The sequence below is a fragment of the Engystomops pustulosus genome, chromosome 1 (assembly GCF_040894005.1).
Source record: "Engystomops pustulosus chromosome 1, aEngPut4.maternal, whole genome shotgun sequence".
Taxonomy (NCBI): Eukaryota; Metazoa; Chordata; class Amphibia; order Anura; family Leptodactylidae; genus Engystomops; species Engystomops pustulosus.
Genome location: NC_092411.1, coordinates 167,547,913 through 167,568,100, shown reverse-complemented (window position 1 = coordinate 167,568,100; position 20,188 = coordinate 167,547,913). Strand labels below are relative to the sequence as shown.

The 20,188-nt window shown below is 45.5% G+C and overlaps 1 protein-coding gene across 12 annotated transcripts in view; it reads left to right on the top strand.

The window, feature by feature from the left end:
- Window positions 1-20,188, top strand: part of ADGRL3 (adhesion G protein-coupled receptor L3) — a 1,100,912-nt gene that overhangs the window by 868,971 nt on the left and 211,753 nt on the right. For all 12 annotated transcript variants that reach the window (XM_072113828.1, XM_072113827.1, XM_072113826.1 and 9 more), the window contains one exon: window positions 19,182-19,278. In XM_072113828.1, the coding sequence (XP_071969929.1) occupies window positions 19,182-19,278 (97 nt within the window). The remainder of the gene's footprint in view (window positions 1-19,181; window positions 19,279-20,188) is intronic.

Here is a 20,188-nt window from a genome sequence, read left to right as displayed (position 1 = left end):
AACCTAGGAGATTTTTGACCCCCACCCCTGGCTGTGATGTCACTGTGAGGAGGAGTTTTTCTCTCCCTCTCCCATCAGTGAGGCACTTTTTGGGTCTGGGGTTTTATTAAAACCACAGAACTTTTGATTGGAAGATGGCACAATCAAGCCATTGCTTCCAACCAACCGGGTACCTTATTCCCATTACCTCATGCCAAACTTGGGGTGCCTTAGCCTAATATCAGGGGTGTTCTGCCTTTGGCGGACTTCCCCTGGAGATAACCTTCTGATTCTCGCTCCAGGACCATATCTAGACCCCATAACTGTCCTGTGTTACTGGGGACCCATAATTATGAATTATGCCCCAGTTGTGGACTGCTATGATATTTCCCATTTTCTGAGTTTTGGAGGGAAAAAAACACATAGTCTGCTGGTTCTTTCATCCCCCTTCCTGAACCACATACTGGCCATATGGTGTAAATTTCGGCACCTGGGGAAGAGCACGTTTCTCTGGTCAAACAGAGACTCCCTGGAGTGTGGAGACACACTGCCCAGTGCCTCTTCCTGGCTGGTTGTAAAGCTCTGGCCAAATGGAGCCTCAGGACATGATTGAAACAACACAAAGAAAGAAAAGAAATAACATTTAAAAAAAAACTGTAGAGTAGTAATATTATCACATCTCCCAACAGTTTTTATAATATTTCTGCCATTATTTTGAAAAAGATAAATTAGATCAAAGTTTTACCATTGTTCAAAATGTGGGGCGAACCATACAGAAGCTCCATAATAGACTAAACACTCATCGTTGTAACATCAAAGCTGGATATTAAAAATGTGGCCTGTCTCGGCCTATAAAAATAAAACCTAAAGACTAATTTCTCCTGATGATCTTCATCTTAACGATACTTTATGGACATTAAGATTGATCACACATAACAATGCTAAGGAACGTTCTGCCAGTTTTCCATCACTTCCATCTAATCATCACTTACCTAAACAGCTCTCTTCTTCCATTATGACCTATATATGATTATGGAAGTGAAATGAATCGCTACTCCCCAGAAACCTTCCACCCTCTCTGCTTGATCATAGTTGCAGTCCTATCAGTTAGAAGTCATTTTATGCAACCCCTTAACTTCACCACATGAGGGCGGTAAAGTCCACAGTCATCTGGATCTGAATATGAAAGAACAAGCCATGTAATACCCAGATTTCACCAGAGAGAACCATTCTCCCGTTGATTAAAGAAGACTCAATAGAAGTTCATAGGAACAAGGAACTGTTTCTCCTTTATAGGAACTGTTTTTTATCTAGAGATAAGCTTGATAAAGAGGTCGTGTTTCTGACCTTGAAACACGTAGCTTTCAAAATTTTATGAAAACCTTTTACAATTTGCTTTTGTAAGCACCCCCCCCCCCCCCCCATCTCTTTCCTCTTTTCCATTCAGCTGAATTACCTGGCTACCTGGCAGCTTGTCCCCAGAGGGTGGTTACAACAATCAGCAGGTCCGCCCGCCCTCCGTGAATTATCACAGTGCATTTAAAAAAAGACCTCCCTTTCACTCTTTTCTTTTTCCTGTACTCGATGAATGCAGCAAGCAAAGCAGCATTATCTGTGCATGCGCTTCATCGCCTAGTTGCTAGTCATTGAGCTGGATAAGCATCTCTCTATGGTGCATGCAGGATAGCAGGATGATCCATCTGTCTCCACTCTATCTGTGCTGTGCAGAAGATGCTGACCATGCAAGTGTTTGTTTCGCTTGCTGCTGTCAGCAAGTACAGAAAGAATAGGATCTTTTTCACAAATATGGCAGAAATTTTATAAAATTGTTGGGGGATTTGATGATAATTGGGCATACTTACCAGGTGGCGTTGCTGCGCTGAAGTTCCCAGAGGCCCGCCGAAATGCACTCAAGTTCACCGGCCTATTCCTAGTGGAGGTAAGTGCAAGTTCCGCGACACCTTTTTTTAAAAAAATGCGGCAGTTTTTCTGAATCCGTCGGGTTTTCGTTCGGGCCACGCCACCAGATTTCCGTCGCGTACATGCCAGTGCCGATGCGCCACAATCCGATTGCATGCGCCAAAATCCCGGGGCAATTCAGGGGAAATCGGCGCAAATCGGAAATATTCGGGTAACACGTCGGGAAAACGCAAATCGGGCCCTTAGTAAATGACCCCCAATGTCTTTTGGGAGACGGGCGATTTGAAAACCGAGTCTCTGATGACAAGTTCCCTTTAACTCCTAAATACTTCAGGGAAGCAATGCACCATTTAATGGGAAAAACTAAAGTAGCTAGTGCAGGCAATAAATAGGAAACCTACCACCTCGGATCTACCTATTAAGGTAGATATGGTGGCAGGTTCCTCTAATCTATGGTAGTGTAGACCTTTTTAGGGCTAATCCTTTAGTCGACTAAATCTTTTATAATTTTTAATGGCCCTAATATAAATATAAATTTAATAGAGAGGCTACTGGGGCATGGAGTAGGCGGAGCTGAGGCTGCATAGTACAATTACTCCACACCCCAGTAGCCTCTTGTGTACACAAAGCCAGGTTCTGCGCATGTGCAGTCGTGGTAGCCATTGTCCCAGTCGGTCTATTAATAATTTAGAAAAAAAAGCTTAAGATTTGAATTAAGGAGGCTAGTGGGGTGATAGCTAGCATATTCCATTGGATCCTTCCTGAACTTGGGTATTACAGTTATGTAGGAAGCTGATATGGTCAACCATGTAAGGGCATGGCATAGAGTGTCTATGAAAGTCTTACAATATAAATAAGATAACCTGTCAGGGCCTGGTAACTTACTCCCCCAATCTCTTCTGCCATAATATCTTGATGCAGCTGCTCAAGAGTATCACCAGGGAGTTTGGATTGTGAGCACTGCAATAGGTATCTATCCAGCATTTCATCCGTGGTTTGAACTTCCATTAGTAACGAAAAGGGCAGAGAATATAGTGATGAGTAATATGTATGAAAAAGACATCCTGCAGCCACTGAATAAAGGAGGGTCGGCAGTGGGCTACTGTTCAGAGGTGGCTGCAATGTGCGGCTGACTAGAAGATGCAGAAAGTATTGGAATGTATGACAGATCCAGGTCACAGTCTTGTGGTTGGCCAACAGGTACCTCTCCTGTAGGAGGCAGTGTAGTTGGTGGCATCTTGGATCACGGCTGCATAGCTTTTTGCCAAGTACTGACCCGGGGAGGAAGCAGAGGAAACTTCTCTTGTAGGACCTCAGGTGGAGGTTTCCCTACGTGTGCCCATGTGGTAAATCACCTGCAGCTAATTTTAAAATCTAATGTTGCCTCGCTGGTATGGAGCCACTGTCAGGATTTGAACCAGCATTTCGACAGGCAATTCAAAAGCAACAGGGAGGGGCTTGGCCCGATGCATATATGTTTTCACAGAAGCAAATGCAAAACAGAAGATCAGAAACAAGCACCAGGTGTTCTTTTCAGTGTAAATGCATACACGATCATGCCTAGCCCCTCCCTGTTACATTTGAATTTGCATTTACCATCCCCCACACTGTGCCCAAGTACCCACAGCCCTACACCCACACACAGGTGCCGGGTCCCAACGGCTCCTCACACATTCACCAGGTCCATGCAGTCCCCCAAACTGTCCACAGGTTCCTGCAGCCCCTCACACACTCTCCTTGTACCTGTAGACCCTCACGCTGCCTCCAGGTCCCTGCAGCTCTCACATAGTCTCCATGTACCTGCAGCCTCCCACACACTCTCAGGGTACCTGCAGCCCTTCACACTGTCCTCAGGTCCCTGCAGCCCCTCACACTGTATCCAGTGTGCACAAGACCTGGGGAGGGATTCTGTGTGAGGAGGGTGCACCAGATATGAGGGAGGTTCTGTGTGAGGACGATGCACCAGAACAGGGGTTCTATATAAGAATGGGGCACCACACTTTTGGGGGGGTGCTTCTGTGTGAGGAGGGGTAGTAGACCAAGACGAGAATTCTGTGGGAGTATGGGGTAGAAGACATGGGGGAGGGTTCCTGATATAGAAGGAAGACAAGACCTGAGTGGGCAAAGGGGTCTAGCTGTCTTTTTGAGGGGGAAGCAGTCTTATAGTATGTGTATTCCTTTACGTAGGGGCACTATTTTAGTTGTTATATTCTTGTACATAGGAACAGTATTATACAAAAGGTAAGAACCATCCGATACTTCATTGTCTTCATTAACCCCTAGGCGCACCAGTAGGTTATAGTACGTCCCTGCGGCTAGATACTTAGTGCACCAGGACGTGCTGTAACGTTCTGCTTCTGCCACGGCTCACGAAGCAGTGTCTATCACAGCTGACACCGCGCGCTAACACCCGCTATCGGAGCTGGCTCCGATCGTGGGTGTTAACCCGTTACACGCCGCTGTCAAGCATGACCGCGATGTGTAAGGGTGTCCCCTCTATGGATCGGATCCCTCGTGCCACCTACCGGGGGATCTGATTTGACATTTTAAAAAAAAATGCTCTAAAAAGTGATAAAAAAAGTTCCATACTCTAAAATAAGCCCACTAAAAAGAACAACTGTTCCTGCAAAAACTAAGCCCCTAACCAGATTTGTCAGCCGAAAAATAAAAAAGTTAAGATTGTGATGCAAAAATGAACAAGATTTTCTCCAAATTAGTTTTTATTCAGTACAATTGAATAAAATACACAAAACCCCCACATATTTGGTATTGCTGCGTCCATATCAATCTGCATAATAAAACAGAATTGTTATCAGATCTGCAAAGTGAACCCCGTAAAAAAAAAATGCTCCAAAAAAAGATAATTTTTAATTGATATCATATAAAAAATGCTCTAAAAAGTGATGTTATGCAAAAAATGTTATGCACTAAAATAACAACACTAAAAACAACAATCCTTCTCGCAAAAATAAGCCTTTAAACAGATTTGTGTGGCGAAAAATAAAAAAAGGCGGTGATGCTAAATTTAACAACATCTTTGCCAAATAACTTTTTTATTCAGTAAAAATGGGAAAAAAATTAAAAATCTATATAAATGAGGTATTTTCTTAATCGTGGCGACCCATAGAATAAAAATAATATACTATTTTTATGGTATGGTTAACGGCCAAAAAAAAAAAAAATCTTCCTGAAAAATTAATGATTTTCATTTCCTCCACCAACAAAGAGTTAATAAAATCTCACCAATTATCTATAGATGTCCCAAAATTACGTACCAAAAAAGTCCATCTCATGTGGCAAAAGAAGTAAGCCCCTATAGGTCCACATTAAAAAAAGAAAAAAATTATAGCCTGTACAATATGACAATGCAAATCTGCTCTGGATGGATTCCATTCTATGCACGGCCCTAATATAATGTATAAGTGTACTCTGGAGAATTTAGGTATCAAACTTTGTGGAGCCTTTTTTTCATTTAATCCATTGCAAATGTTTAATTTACCACCCAAAATGAATGTTTTGTCAAAAAATCTTACAATTTGTAGACTGCACCTCCCTTTTGTTTTAACCCCATACCTCCCAACCGTCCTCCTCCTCTCCAGCTCCCGGGCTGTCTGCTGCAGAGCCGGCACCTCCCCCATCCCCTCCCCTGGGAGGCAGAGCCCTCCCTGTCCTCAAGCTGCCACTCGGCACATGGATGGATGGATGGAGCAGTGCAGAATGTCATATTCTCTGCACTGCCCCTGCACAGCAGCCCCAGGGGATCAGCCTCCGTGCAGGCAGGAGCTCTCCAGCACTGCTACATCAATAGCTCCCTGCCCCCACCTCCTCCTGCTCCTCACTGAAGTTCGTCTGATGAAGCAGAGCCGAGTGTGTGCAGCTGCTGCAGTGTGATAACAGGTACTCTACAGTGACTGCAGGCAGCAGCTAAAGGGTTAAACACTTCACTTTCCTCCATAGACCCCCCTGTCCCCATCCCTAATCCCCCCAGTGCCCTTCTATTCTGTTTTTATTGTACCATATACTTAATCCCTTAACCCCTTAAGGACACAGGGTTTTTCCTCTCATTTCTCGCTCTCCAACTTCAAAAATCCATAACTTTTTCATGTTTCCGTGTACAGACCTGTGTGAGGGCTTATTTTGTGCGTAACAAATTTTACTTTCCCGTAATGTTATTTATTTTAACATGCCGTGTACTGCGAAGCTGCAAAAAATTCCAAATGTGGAAAAATTTTTTTAAAAAACCGCACGTGTCACGTTCTTGTGGGCTCAGTTTTTTCGACTTTGACTGTGCACTCAAAATAACACCTCAGCTTTATTCTTTGGTTCGGTGCGATCGCGGTGATACCAAATTTATATAGGTTTTATTGTGTTTTAATACATTTTCAAAAATTAAACGAATGTGTACAAAAAAAAAATAATAATTTTACCATCTTCTGACGCTAATAACTTTTTCATATTTCAGTGCACGGAGCTGGGGGAGGGGTCATTTTTGGCGAAATGAGCCGCCGTTTTCATTGCTACCATTGTGAGGTCTGTGCGACATTTTGATCATTTTTAATTTCATTTTTTATGTGATGTAAAAAGGTGTAAAAGTCGCATTTCGGACATTTGGGCGCCATTTCCCGCCTCGGAGGTCACCGCCACCCGTAACCGTTTTTATATTTTGATAGATCGGGAATTTTGGGACGCGGCGATACCTAATATGTTTGTGATTTTTACTGTTTATTATGTTTTATATCAGTTCTAGGGAAAGGGGGGTGATTAGAATTTTTAATATTTTATACATTTTTTTTCTTTTTAAAACTTTTTTTTTCTTTTTTTTCCCACTATTTCTTAGACCCTCTAGGGTACATTAACCCTAGATGGTCAGATCGCTCCTACCATATACAGCAATACTTCTGGCTCATTGTAACGAATCTGGAGAAGCCATGTAGCCTCGTGTCAAAATAAGACCCGAGGCTACCACGGCAAACGATCGCCGCCCCCCGATGACGTTCGGGGGCACAGCGATTCTAAAAAAGACTTTGCCGGCGACAATGACCGACTGCGGTTATTAGCGGTGGGGGTTTTCTGCAACATGCAAAACCCCCCACCTTGTATGAAGAGGACTCAGCCCGTGAGCCCTCTTCATACACTCCTTATACTCTCTGCGCCGTAGAGCTACGGCGCAGAGCGTTAAGGGGTTAAAGGGGTTTTCCCACAAATACAAGTTAGGCCCTATCCATAGGACAGGGCTTAACCTGCTGATGTGTGGGGGTTTCAGTGATGTGACCCCCATAGATCATGAAAACGAGGGGTCTGTTGGGGTCCACATAAGGTCCATGTCATCGCTCTATGACGGTAATGGAGCAGAATGGTCATACACGGCCGTCTGCTCCATTACTCTGACGGAACGATTTTTGCGTTTCCATATTTCACTCCCCACTATCAAAAATCAATAACTTTTTTATTTTTCCACGTACAGAGCTGTGTGCGGCCTGTTTCTGCGTAACAAATTATACTTCCTAGTGACAGTATTAAATATTCCAGGCCCTGTACTGGAAAGCAAGAAGGAAAATATCAAATGTGGTTTTTATGGCTTTCACTGCGCGCTCCATAGGACCCCCCCTTTACTGCGCTCCATAGGACCCCTCCCCTTTACTGCGCTCCATAGGACCCCTCCCCTTTACTGCGCTCCATAGGACCCCCCCGTTTATTGCGCTCCATAGGACCCTTCCCCTTTACTGCGCTCCATAGGACCCCTCCCCTTTACTGCGCTCCATAGGACCCCTCCCCTTTACTGCGCTCCATAGGACCCCTCCCCTTTACTGCGCTCCATAGGACCCCTCCCCTTTACTGCGACAACGAGCATGTCTCCCCCCCTAGACAACAAGCATGTCCCCCCCCTAGACAACGAGCATTTCCCCCCCTAGACAACGAGCATGTCTCCCCCTGACCCCTAGACAACGAGCATGTCCCCCCCCAAGACAACAAGCATGCCCCCCCCCTAGACAACGAGCATGCCCCCCCCTAGACAACGAGCATGTCCCCCCCCTAGACAACGAGCATGTCCCCCCCCCTAGACAACGAGCATGCCCCCCCCCTCCCTAGACAACGAGCATTTCCCCCCCCTAGACAACGAGCATGTCTACCCCCGACCCCTAGACAACGAGCATGTCCTCCCCTGTGGCTGCGTGCCCTTTTTTGTGTGTTTGTGTTATTTTTGTCTTCCAGGACCGTGCCTGCTGTGGACTGCTTCGGATTCGAAGGATTACGTCGATGACCGACATTTCTAACAAATAAAATGGTCAACGAGGGTGTGTCTGCGGTTTTTGTCCAATAAAATTTTCTGAAAACGGTGTGATTATTTATTTTTTTTGCGACACTCTTTATAGTTTGCCGTAGTAGTGGTGCCGGCTAGGTGACGGTGCTCATTACTAAGGGCTGGCCTTAGTGTTTGCCTTAATTTTTTTGGCAAATTCACACTAACGCCCATACCATTACCCCGGTACCCACCGCCACCAGGGGTGCCGGGAAGAGCTGGGTACAAACCAGTACCTGACCGTCTATAGATGGTCAGGTAGTGGGGCGGCTGCAGGCTGTTATTGTTGCGCTGGAATAGCCCCCTAACAGTGGCCTATCCCAGCTCAGTAATGGCAGGCTGCTGCTGCTTTTTTGTATCTGGCTGATTTGAACAATAGGGGGCACCCCATGCCGTTTTTCCCCCCATTTTTTTGTAAAAATGGGGGAAACAGCCTGGGAGCCCCCTTTAAAGGGGGGACCCCATGCATATTTTTGTCAAAAATTTGAAGAAAAAACGGCATGGGGCTCCCCCTATTGTTCAAATCAGCCAGATACAAAAAAGCAGCAGCAGCCTGCCATTACTGAGCTGGGATAGGCCACTGTTAGGGGGCTATTCCAGCGCAACAATAACAGCCTGCAGCCGCCCCACTACCTGACCATCTATAGACGGTCAGGTACTGGTTTGTACCCGGCTCTTCCCGGCACCCCTGGTGGCGGTGGGTACCGGGGTAATGGTATGGGCGTTAGTGTGAATTTGCCAAAAAAATTAAGGCAAACACTAAGGCCAGCCCTTAGTAATGAGCACCGTCACCTAGCCGGCACCACTACTATGGCAAACTATGAAGAGTGTCGCAAAAAAATAAATAATCACACCGTTTTCAGAAAATTTTATTGGACAAAAACCGCAGACACACCCTCGTTGACCATTTTATTTGTTAGAAATGTCGGTCATCGACGTAATCCTTCGAATCCGAAGCAGTCCACAGCAGGCACGGTCCTGGAAGACAAAAATAACACAAACACACAAAAAAGGGCACGCAGCCACAGAGGAGGACATGCTCGTTGTCTAGGAGGGGGACATGCTCGTTGTCTAGGGGGGGACATGCTCGTTGTCTGGGGGGGGCATGCTCGTTGTCTAGGGGGGGCATGCTTGTTGTCTGGGGGGGGCATGCTCGTTGTCTAGGGGGGCATGCTCGTTGTCTAGGGGGGGCATGCTCGTTGTCTGGGGGGGGCATGCTCGTTGTCTAGGGGGGGCATGCTCATTGTCTGGGGGCGGACATGCCCGTTGTCTGGGGGGGACATGCTCGTTGTCTAGGGGGGGACATGCTCGTTGTCTAGGGGGGGACATGCTCGTTGTCTAGGGGAGGACATGCTCGTTGTCTAGGGGGGCATGCTCGTTGTCTAGGGGAGGACATGCTCGTTGTCTAGGAGGGCATGCTCGTTGTCTAGGAGGGCATGCTCGTTGTCTGGGGGGGGCATGCTCGTTGTCTAGGGGAGGACATGCTCGTTGTCTATGAGGGCATGCTCGTTGTCTGGGGGGGGGACATGCTCGTTGTCTGGGGGGGGACATGCTCGTTGTCTAGGGGGAGTGGAATATGCCCCCCAATTATATACATAAATATACATACAGTGGATGCGTTGAAGGTATGAGCAGTGGCGTGGCCAGGGGGTGTGGTTAGGGGGCGTGGCTAGGGTGTGGCTTCTGTGGGTAAAAAAATCGCTGCGGCGCGCGAAGCGCGCCGCCATTTTGTCCCTCTTTCTCCTTCACAAAAGTTGGGAGGTATGTAACCCTGATAAAACAACTAAAATGTTAACAAACTTCTTAAAAGTGGTTTTTCATAGTTGAGGGGTGTAGTTTCCATAATGGGGTAATTTACTAGTATAACTATTATTTAGGCCTCTCACAGTCAATTAGACGTTGAGCAGGTCCATCTAAATACAGGTTTTGGTGATTTTACAAAAAATGTGAAAAATGGTACCTAAATTCTGAGCCTCATAACATTCTAGTAAAATATGTGGAATCTTAAAAAACCATGTCTACATAAAGCAGACATTTGGGAAATGTAAGTTATGAATTTATTTGGGTGCTATGACTATCTGCATCAAAAGTAGAGAATTTAGAACGTTGAAAATATAGAAAAAATTTTTTAAACTAATTTTAAGTACAATGGGGGTCATTTACTAAGGGCCCAATTCGCATTTTCCCGACGTGTTGCCGGAATATTTCCGATTTGCGCCAATTTCCCCTGAATTGCCCCGGGATTTTGGCGCACTCGATCGGATTGTGGCGCATCGGCGCTGGCATGCACGCAGCGGAAATCGGGGGGCAAGCCGAACGAAAACCCGACGGATTCGGAAAAACCGCCGCATTTAAAACAAAAAATGTGTTGCGGAGCTTGCACTTACCTTCACTCAGCCCGGCTCGGTGTATTCCAGTGCGTTCCATGGAACTTTAGCGCAGCAGCGCCACCTGGTGGATGTCGGAGGAACTGCCTTAATAAATCCCGGCCGGACCCGGATCCAGCGCAGAGAATGCGCCGCTGCATCGCGAATGGACCGGGTAAGTAAATCTGCCCCAATGTGTCACGAGAAAACAGTCTAAAAATCTCCTAGATATCTAATAGCGTTCCAAAGCTATAAGCACTTATAGTGACACAGGGCAGATTTAGGCCAAAATAGCCTGAGTCCAGTAGGGGTTAAATCCACATAAAATCACAACAGTATAACATGTGCATAAGGAACAGCGTACGAGCAACGCATTTCACATGGTCTGATCACCACTAAAAAAAAACAAATAGGACGCTATTTGGATTCGAAATGCTCAAATAACTGTGCACATACATTTTTGTTTTAACTTTTAAATGTTTAACTTTGTTGTTATGTGTTACCCCCTGTTTAACTGGCCGTGTAATCTCTGGATGGAATTACGATGATAGGCGGTACTATGTGTATTGGAGGGAGGGCTTAGTCCGGGGAGCTCCGTACCTCTTTCTGTAATCCACATGCATCCCATATTTGTTAGTCTTACTCGCAAGTAGCAATGGTAATTAAATTACTCTCAATTAACACCAAAGGTCTCAACTCTCCGTGTAAAAGATTGTCAGTATGGCAAGAAGCCAGGAGATCTCATGCGGATATTATTGGTGTTCAGGAAACACACTTAAACTCTACTGACACTTTTAGATTCAAAAATAAGAAATTCCCACATATCTTTCATGCCCCTTCAACAGGAAAGAGGTGCGGAGTCTCACTGGCCATAAGGGATACTGTCGCTTTTGTACAAGACTCTATATGTATTGATGAAGGAGGGAGATATATCATCTTAGTGTGTTCCATCAATAATGAGCAATATACATTAGTAGTTGAGTATATTCCCAATACAAAACAGCACTGTTTTCTTAAGAAAGTTCTTAGAAAGGTAATGTCATTAAAACAAGGTCACTTAGTAGTTATGGGGGATTTTAACCAAGTGATCTGGCCATCCATAGATACTTCGAACACCCGAACAACACCAGAACCCACACCTTATGCTTCCTCCATATCACGTTATGGGTTATTTGATATCTGCTGGATACGCCACTCAACAGAACGGGACTACACGTTCTATTCTAACTGCCACAAAATCTATTCAAGAACATATTACTTCCTAATAGACTTCCTAATAGACTACTGTATCAAACAACCGACTCAACTATAGGAACTTTATCATGGTCTCACCATGCCCCTAATACCCTTTCCTTCAGGGAAGAATTCAATAACCCAAGCAATGCAGTCTGGCGCATTAACAACTATATCCTGCAGCACGATAAATACTCCCCGGCTACCACTAAGGCATTAAAGGAATACTTTCATATAAACGACTCAGGGGAAGTGGATGACCCTAACATCTGGTGTGCCCATAAGGCTACGATCAGAGGTCACCTGATCGGCCAAGCATCCCATGCTAAGGCTATCCACACCTTACACAGACTTAATAAACAGTCACACGACACTACTAGAGCAGAGGAAATAGCTGATCTGACTGAGCATACAGTGCCGCACGCTACAGTACCTCTGAAGCTTAAGGATTGTAAAAGTGGAAACCGTTATCCAGAAGTGGGTGCACCAGATCCCACACAAGCTTCCCAGTAACTCCTAGGACAGGGGGGCATTCTGAAGGGTTCATTCAGGAGTCTTTTCCCTCATAAACCCTAAACATGTAGGTGTACCCTGTGGTTCTCTCACACAAATTGTACATTTTGATTCTGTATCTTAACCTGTTGCTGGGCAGGTACTGGCGGAATTTTAACCTGCCTTTGAAATGTACCAGTGACTCGTCTACATAGATGTTTTGTAAACAAACTTTTGCCAAAATGGTCAAGGATGGGCCTAATTTTATATAGACGGTCAAATGGTGGGTCACTTTGAGGTGGACATTGTGCATTATCGTTGTAATGAAAAAATTTAGGAATTGCCTCAAATCACTTGCGGGCTGGAAAACATGGTCGGCGGTGGTCCTGGGGTGCCTTCTTGAGGGCCCCTCATCACCTGAGGAAGAGGAGGGGCAGAATAAGAAGGAGGAAATATAAAGAAATGGGGCATCCTCCCCTTCTGAATCAGTCTCAGCAAGGAAGACATAAGCCTTCATTGCTGAAAAAGATCTCAGGGATGTATTGGACATTTTTATTGGGGTGGGATGGGGGTATGTATAACACGTGTAAACTTTATTCAAGGGGATGTGTATGTTGTGCCTGAACACGTGTGGGGCGATGAAAGAATAAAGCGTAACCAGTAGAACTTTTACTACTGTACAGGGAAAAAAATTACAACCAAAAAAAGCAACAAAAAAGGAGCAAGTGCTGACCAGTAAGATGCTACTTATCAGTGCTCAGTTGTCGCAGTGCACACACAAGATGGATTGTGTGTGTGCGCAAAAACTATAAAAAAAAAAAACTTTTTTAAAAAAAAAAAAAGCGACAAAAAAGGAGCAAGTGCTGACCAGCAAGATGCTACTGATCAGCACTCAGTTGTCGCCAATGCCAATGGCATTGATCGTGAACCCAGGGATGCGACAAAACCTCTCTGGTCCACGAGGCAAGGTGGCTGGCTGTCAGAGACAGCCGCCATCTTGCTGCGATCACCATGTGTGCAGACACAGGGATCCGTTCAATGTGTGTCTTAGTAGCAGCCTGTTAGGATCATGCATTCTCCAGGATATAGCAGCGCAGCTGTCAGCCTATGCAGAATGCATAAGCTGACTATGTAATATGCTGCAATACGCTAGTATTGCAGTATATTACAATGAAGAAGTGATCAAATGATCACTTGCTCATGTCCCACCCTTTAACAAATTAAAACAGTGAAAAAAAAGTTTAAAAAAAAATTATTAAAAAGGAAGAAAAGTCCCATCCCATGCAATAATCAAATAAAACATAAAAAAGTGAAAATCACCCAAAAAAACCACAACATATTGGGTATCACAACGTCCGTAACAACCCGTACAATAAAATAAACCCTTACGGTGAAGGCTGTAAAAAAGGCAAAAAAATGTATGAAATTTTCACATCTGACTTCATAAAAAGTGCATAAAAAGTGATAAAAAAAAGTAACATTTACATTGTACCAAGAAAAAGTACAGCTTGTCCCGCAAAAAATACTCTCTAAAACAGCTCTGTAAATAAAAAAAATATAAATTTTATGCCCATTGTTACATGGTGAAGCAAAAACAAGCAATTTTCTCACAAAATGGGGCTCATTTACTTTCGTCGGACATCCCGACGATTTCCGTTTTGCACCGCTGGGACATGGATTTAAAAGCATTTTTTGGCACAAGCGATCAAATTTTCGCTGGCTTTCATGCGAAACAAATCGGGGGCGGACAAACCACGGGATTTAACTTAAAAATTGTGTTGCAAGCCATGCACTTACATACACCGGGAAGAAGAAGGTGAACTCCGTGGACCTGGACACTGGAGGCTGCCTTTACAGACAGACTGAAGGAGTGAGAAACAGGAAGTTGTGTGAAGATGCAAACTGCAGCATGGGGAGAACAGGAAAATGCTGAAGCTCTCACAGGAGGCAAAGACACAGTTACACATACCTCCCAACTTTTGTGGAGGAGAAAGAGGGACAAAATGGCGGCGCGCGAAGCGCGCCGCGGCGATTTTTTTACCCACAGAAGCCACACCCTAGCCACGCCCCCTAACCACACCCCCTGGCCACGCCACTGCTCATACCTTCAACGCATCCACTGGCACCAATGTATATTTATGTATATAATTGGGGGGCATATTCCACTCCCCCTAGACAACGAGCATGCCCTCCTAGACAACGAGCATGCCCTCCTAGACAACGAGCATGTCCTCCCCTAGACAACGAGCATGCCCCCCCCAGACAACGAGCATGTCCTCCCCTAGACAACGAGCATGTCCCCCCCTAGACAACGAGCATGTCCCCCCCAGACAACGGGCATGTCCGCCCCCAGACAACGAGCATGCCCCCCCCTAGACAACGAGCATGTCCCCCCCAGACAACGAGCATGTCCCCCCCAGACAACGGGCATGTCCGCCCCCAGACAACGAGCATGCCCCCCCCTAGACAACGAGCATGTCCCCCCCAGACAACGAGCATGCCCCCCCTAGACAACAAGCATGCCCCCCCTAGACAACGAGCATGTCCCCTAGACAACGAGCATGCCCCCCCCTAGACAACGAGCATGTACCCCCCCCTAGACAACGAGCATGTACCCCCACCTAGACAACGACCATGTCCCCCCCTAGACAACGAGCATGTCCCCCCCCCTAGACAACGAGCATGTCCCCCACCTAGACAACGAGCCTGTCCCCCCCTGTGGCTGCGTGCCCTTTTTTGTGTGTTTGTGTTATTTTTGTCTTCCAGGACCGTGCCTGCTGTGGACTGCTTCCGATTCGAAGGATTACATCGATGACCGACAGTTCTAACAAATAAAATGGTCAACGAGGGTGTGTCTGCGTTTTTTGTTCAATAAAATTTTCTGAAAACGGTGTGATTATTTATTTTTTTCTCTTCATAGTTTGCCGTAGTAGTGGTGCCGGCTAGGTGACGGTGCTCATTACTAAGGGCTGGCCTTAGTGTTTGCCTTAATTTTTTTGGCAAATTCACACTAACGCCCATACCATTACCCCGGTACCCACCGCCACCAGGGGTGCCGGGAAGAGCCGGGTACAAACCAGTACCTGACCGTCTATAGATGGTCAGGTAGTGGGGCGGCTGCAGGCTGTTATTGTTGCGCTGGAATAGCCCCCTAACAGTGACCTATCCCAGCTCAGTAATGGCAGGCTGCTGCTGCTTTTTTGTATCAGGCTGATTTGAAAAATAGGGGCACCCCATGCCGTTTTTTCTTCAAATTTTTGACAAAAATATGCGTGGGGTCCCCCCTTTAAAGGGGGCTCCCAGGCTGTTTCCCCCATTTTTACAAAAAAATGGGGGGGGAAAACGGCATGGGGTGCCCCCTATTGTTCAAATCAGCCAGATACAAAAAAGCAGCAGCAGCCTGCTATTACTGAGCTGGGATAGGCCACTGTTAGGGGGCTATCCCAGCGCAACAATAACAGCCTGCAGCCGCCCCAACACCTGACCATCTATAGACGGTCAGGTACTGGTTTGTACCCGGCTCTTCCCGGCACCCCTGGTGGCGGTGGGTACCGGGGCGGTGGCTACTGGGCGTTAGTGTAAATTTGCCAAAAAAATTAAGGCAAACACTAAGGCCAGCCCTTAGTAATGAGCACCGTCACCTAGCCGGCACCACTACTACGGCAAACTATGAAGAGTGTCGCAAAAAAATAAATAATCACACCGTTTTCAGAAAATTTTATTGAACAAAAGACGCAGACACACCCTCGTTGACCATTTTATTTGTTAGAAATGTCGGTCATAGACGTAATCCTTCGAATCCGAAGCAGTCCACAGCAGGCACGGTCCTGGAAGACAAAAATAACACAAACACACAAAAAAGGGCACGCAGCCACAGGGGAGGACATGCTCGTTGCCTAGGGGTCAGGGGTAGACATGCTCGTTGTCTAGGGGGGGGGAAATGCTAGTTGTCTAGGGGGGGGACATGCTCGTTGTCTAGGAGTCGGGGGGAGACATGCTCGTTGTCTAGGGGGGGGAATGCTCGTTGTCTGGGGGGGGGGACATGCTCGTTGTCTAGGGGGGGGGGCATGCTCGTTGTCTTGGGGGGGGACATGCTCGTTGTCTAGGGGTCAGGGGGAGACATGCTCGTTGTCTAGCAGGGGGAAATGCTCGTTGTCTAGGGGGGGAAATCCTCGTTGTCTAGGGGGGGGACATGCTCGTTGTCGCAGTAAAGGGGAGGGGTCCTATGGAGCGCAGTAAAGGGGAGGGGTCCTATGGAGCGCAGTAAAGGGGAGGGGTCCTATGGAGCGCAGTAAAGGGGAGGGGTCCTATGGAGCGCAGTAAAGGGGAGGGGTCCTATGGAGCGCAGTAAAGGGGAGGGGTCCTATGGAGCGCAGTAAAGGGGAGGAGTCCTATTGAGCGCGCAGTGAAAGCCATAAAAAACACATTTGATATTTTCCTTCCCGCTTCCCAGTACAGGGCCTGGAATATTTAATACTGTCACTAGGAAGTATAATTTGTTACGCAGAAACAGGCCGCACACAGCTCTGTACGTGGAAAAATAAAAAAGTTATTGATTTTTGAAAGTGGGGAGTGAAATATGGAAACGCAAAAATTGTTCCGTCAGAGTAATGGAGCAGACGGCCGTGTATGACCATTCTGCTCCATTACCGTCATAGAGCGATGACATGTACCTTATGTGGACCCCAATAGACCCCTCGTTTTCATGATCTATGGGGGTCACATCACTGAATCCCCCAACACATCAGCAGGTTAAGCCCTGTCCTATGGATAGGGCCTAACTTGTATTTGTGGGAAAACCCCTTTAACCCCTTAACGCTCTGCGCCGTAGCTCTACGAGGCAGAGAGTATAAGGAGTGTATGAAGAGGGCTCACGGGCTGAGTCCTCTTCATACAAGGTGGGGGGTTTTGCATGTTGCAGAAAACCCCCACCGCTTAATAACCGCAGTCGGTCATTGTCGCCGGCAAAGTCTTTTTTACGATCGCTGTGCCCCCGAACGTCATCGGGGGCGGCGATCGTTTGCCGTGGTAGCCTCGGGTCTTCTTTTGACACGAGGCTACATGGCTTCTGCAGGTTCGTTACAATGAGCCAGAAGTATTGCAGTATATGGTAGGAGCGATCTGACCATCTAGGGTTAATGTACTGTAGATGGTCTAAGAAATAGTGGAAAAAAAAGAAAAAACAGGTTTTAAAAATAAAAAAAATTTATAAAATATTAAAAATTCTAATCACCTCCCTTTCCCTAGAACGGATATAAAACATAATAAACAGTAAAGATCACAGACATATTAGGTATCGCCGCGTCCCAAAATGGCCGATCTATCAAAATATAAAAACGGTTACGGGCGGCGGTGACCTCCGAGGCGGGAAATGGCGCCCAAATGTCCGAAATGCGACTTTTACACCTTTTTACATCACATAAAAAATGAAATTAAAAATTATCAAAATGTCGCACAGACCTCAAAATGGTAGCAATGAAAACGTCGGCTCATTTCGCCAAAAATGACCCCACCCCCAGCTCCGTGCACCGAAATATGAAAAAGTTATTAGCGTCAGAAGATGGCAAAAATTTTTTTTTTTTTTTTTTTGCACACATTCGTTTAATTTTTGAAAATGTATTAAAACACAATAAAACCTATAAATCCGGTATCACCGCGATCGCACCAAACCAAAGAATAAAGCTGAGGTGTTATTTTGAGTGCACAGTCAAAGTCGAAAAAACTGAGCCCACAAGAACGTGACATGTGCGGTTTTTTAAAAAAATTTTTCCACATTTGGAATTTTTTGCAGCTTCGCAGTACACGGCATGTTAAAATAAATAACATTACGGGAAAGTAAAATTTGTTACGCACAAAATAAGCCCTCACACAGGTCTGTACACGGAAACATGAAAAAGTTATGGATTTTTGAAGTTGGAGAGCGAGAAATGAGAGGAAAAACCCTGCGTCCTTAAGGGGTTAAGGGATTAAGTATATGGTACAATAAAAGCAGAATAGAAGGGCACTGGGGGGGTTAGGGGTGGGGGCAGGGGGTCTATGGAGGAAAGTGTTTAACCCTTTAGCTGCTGCCTGCAGTCACTGTAGAGTACCTGTTATCACACTGCAGCAGCTGCACACACTCGGCTCTGCTTCATCAGACGAACTTCAGTGAGGAGCAGGAGGAGGTGGGGGCAGGGAGCCATTGATGTAGCAGTGCTGGAGAGTTCCTGCCTGCACGGAGGATGATCCCCTGGGGCTGCTGTGCAGGGGCAGTGCAGAGAACATGACACTCTGCACTGCTCCATCCATCCATGTGCCTGCAAGTGGCAGCCTGAGGACAGGGAGGGCTCTGCCTCCCAGGGGAGGGGATGGGGGGAGGTGCCGGCTCTGCAGCAGACAGCCCGGGAGCTGGAGAGGAGGAGGACGCTGTACCCCGCCCCCTGGCTTCTCTGTATCCTGAGCAGGACGGGGGCGGGACTCGGGGGCGGGACTCGGGGGGGGGCGGGACTCGGGGGCGGGACAAAACGGAAAAATCCGTGAAACCGCAAAAAAACCGGGACTTTCACTTAACGGTCCGTGCAGGCGGGACAAGGGTTAAAAAACGGGACTGTCCCGCCCAAAACGGGACGGTTGGGAGGTATGGTTACATATACATTCAGAGATTCAGAGATATGTCTGAGATTTATTGAAAAGTGGCCAACCCCTTTAACTTTAATTAAGTTTATTTCAAATGTCCTTAAATTGAAATGTTCCCCCCAAAAAGTTAACCCTTAAAAGGGGTTGTCTAAGTTTACATATGTCTGTTAGCATTTCTAATTTTTACAGTATTTTTAATCATCAAAAACTGCACATAACATCATATATTTTTTTAAATTATCATGATCAGTTTCAATCATGATTTTCTTTTTCAGAGCCGAATACGTAGAATGTGGAATGACACAGTGAGAAAACAATCGGAGTCTTCCTTTATTACTGGAGAAATAAACAGCTCAGCTTCACTCAACAGAGGTGAATATTACTAGTCTTTCAACTAGCTTTACAATGTGACAATGTATGTAACATATTCGTGGTTTAAGGTTAATATCAATATGCATCAAATTCCATATCAGCCTTTACACTATGCTTCCATTAAAAAAGTTTCATCGAATATAAATATTAATAATGTATCATTTCTGAACAAGGATTTTTTAAAGAGAACTAACACAATGAATTGGCTTTTTTATGTGTGAATACTGATTGTTATTGCTACCACTTTCAACTGTCAATTTCCAGAGAACATGATAACAAATAAGGTAAGAAAATAGTTGTGTATAGAAAGTGAACAACGTGTATTCTGGAAGGCGAATAAACCAGCACTTTATATAAATGTTTTTGTGAATATAATCATTTTCTCTCAATTTTGTGTTTTTAGGTGGTAGGGCATACCTTTTTTGCAGGAAGCATATAGAGAAATTCCTAAAGGGTGCTCCTGTTCTTTGTATTATTTATTTTCTGATAATAATTATTCTGACAATGCATATGGCCTTCTCTGAAAGACTGAAGAGGACAATAGATGAGTTACCATTGTGTTTTAGCCCCTTTCGGGACTATTTTGGCCCTTAGGACGCGGCCCCGTTTTTCAAATCTGCCCTGTGTCACTATAAGTGCTTATAGCTTTGGAACGCTATGAGATATCCAAGAGAATTTTGAGATTGTTTTCTCTTGACTCATTGTACTTCAAATTAGTTTACAAATTGATGTTATCTTTTGTGTTTAGTTATAAAAAAACGGAAATTTGGCAAAAATTTGGAAAAAATTCTTTATTTTCAAAGTTCTAAATTCTCTACTTTTGAAGCAGATAGTCATAGGGCCCAAATAAATTCATAACTTACATTTCCCAAATGTCTGCTTTATGTTAGCATGGTTTTTTATGATTCCA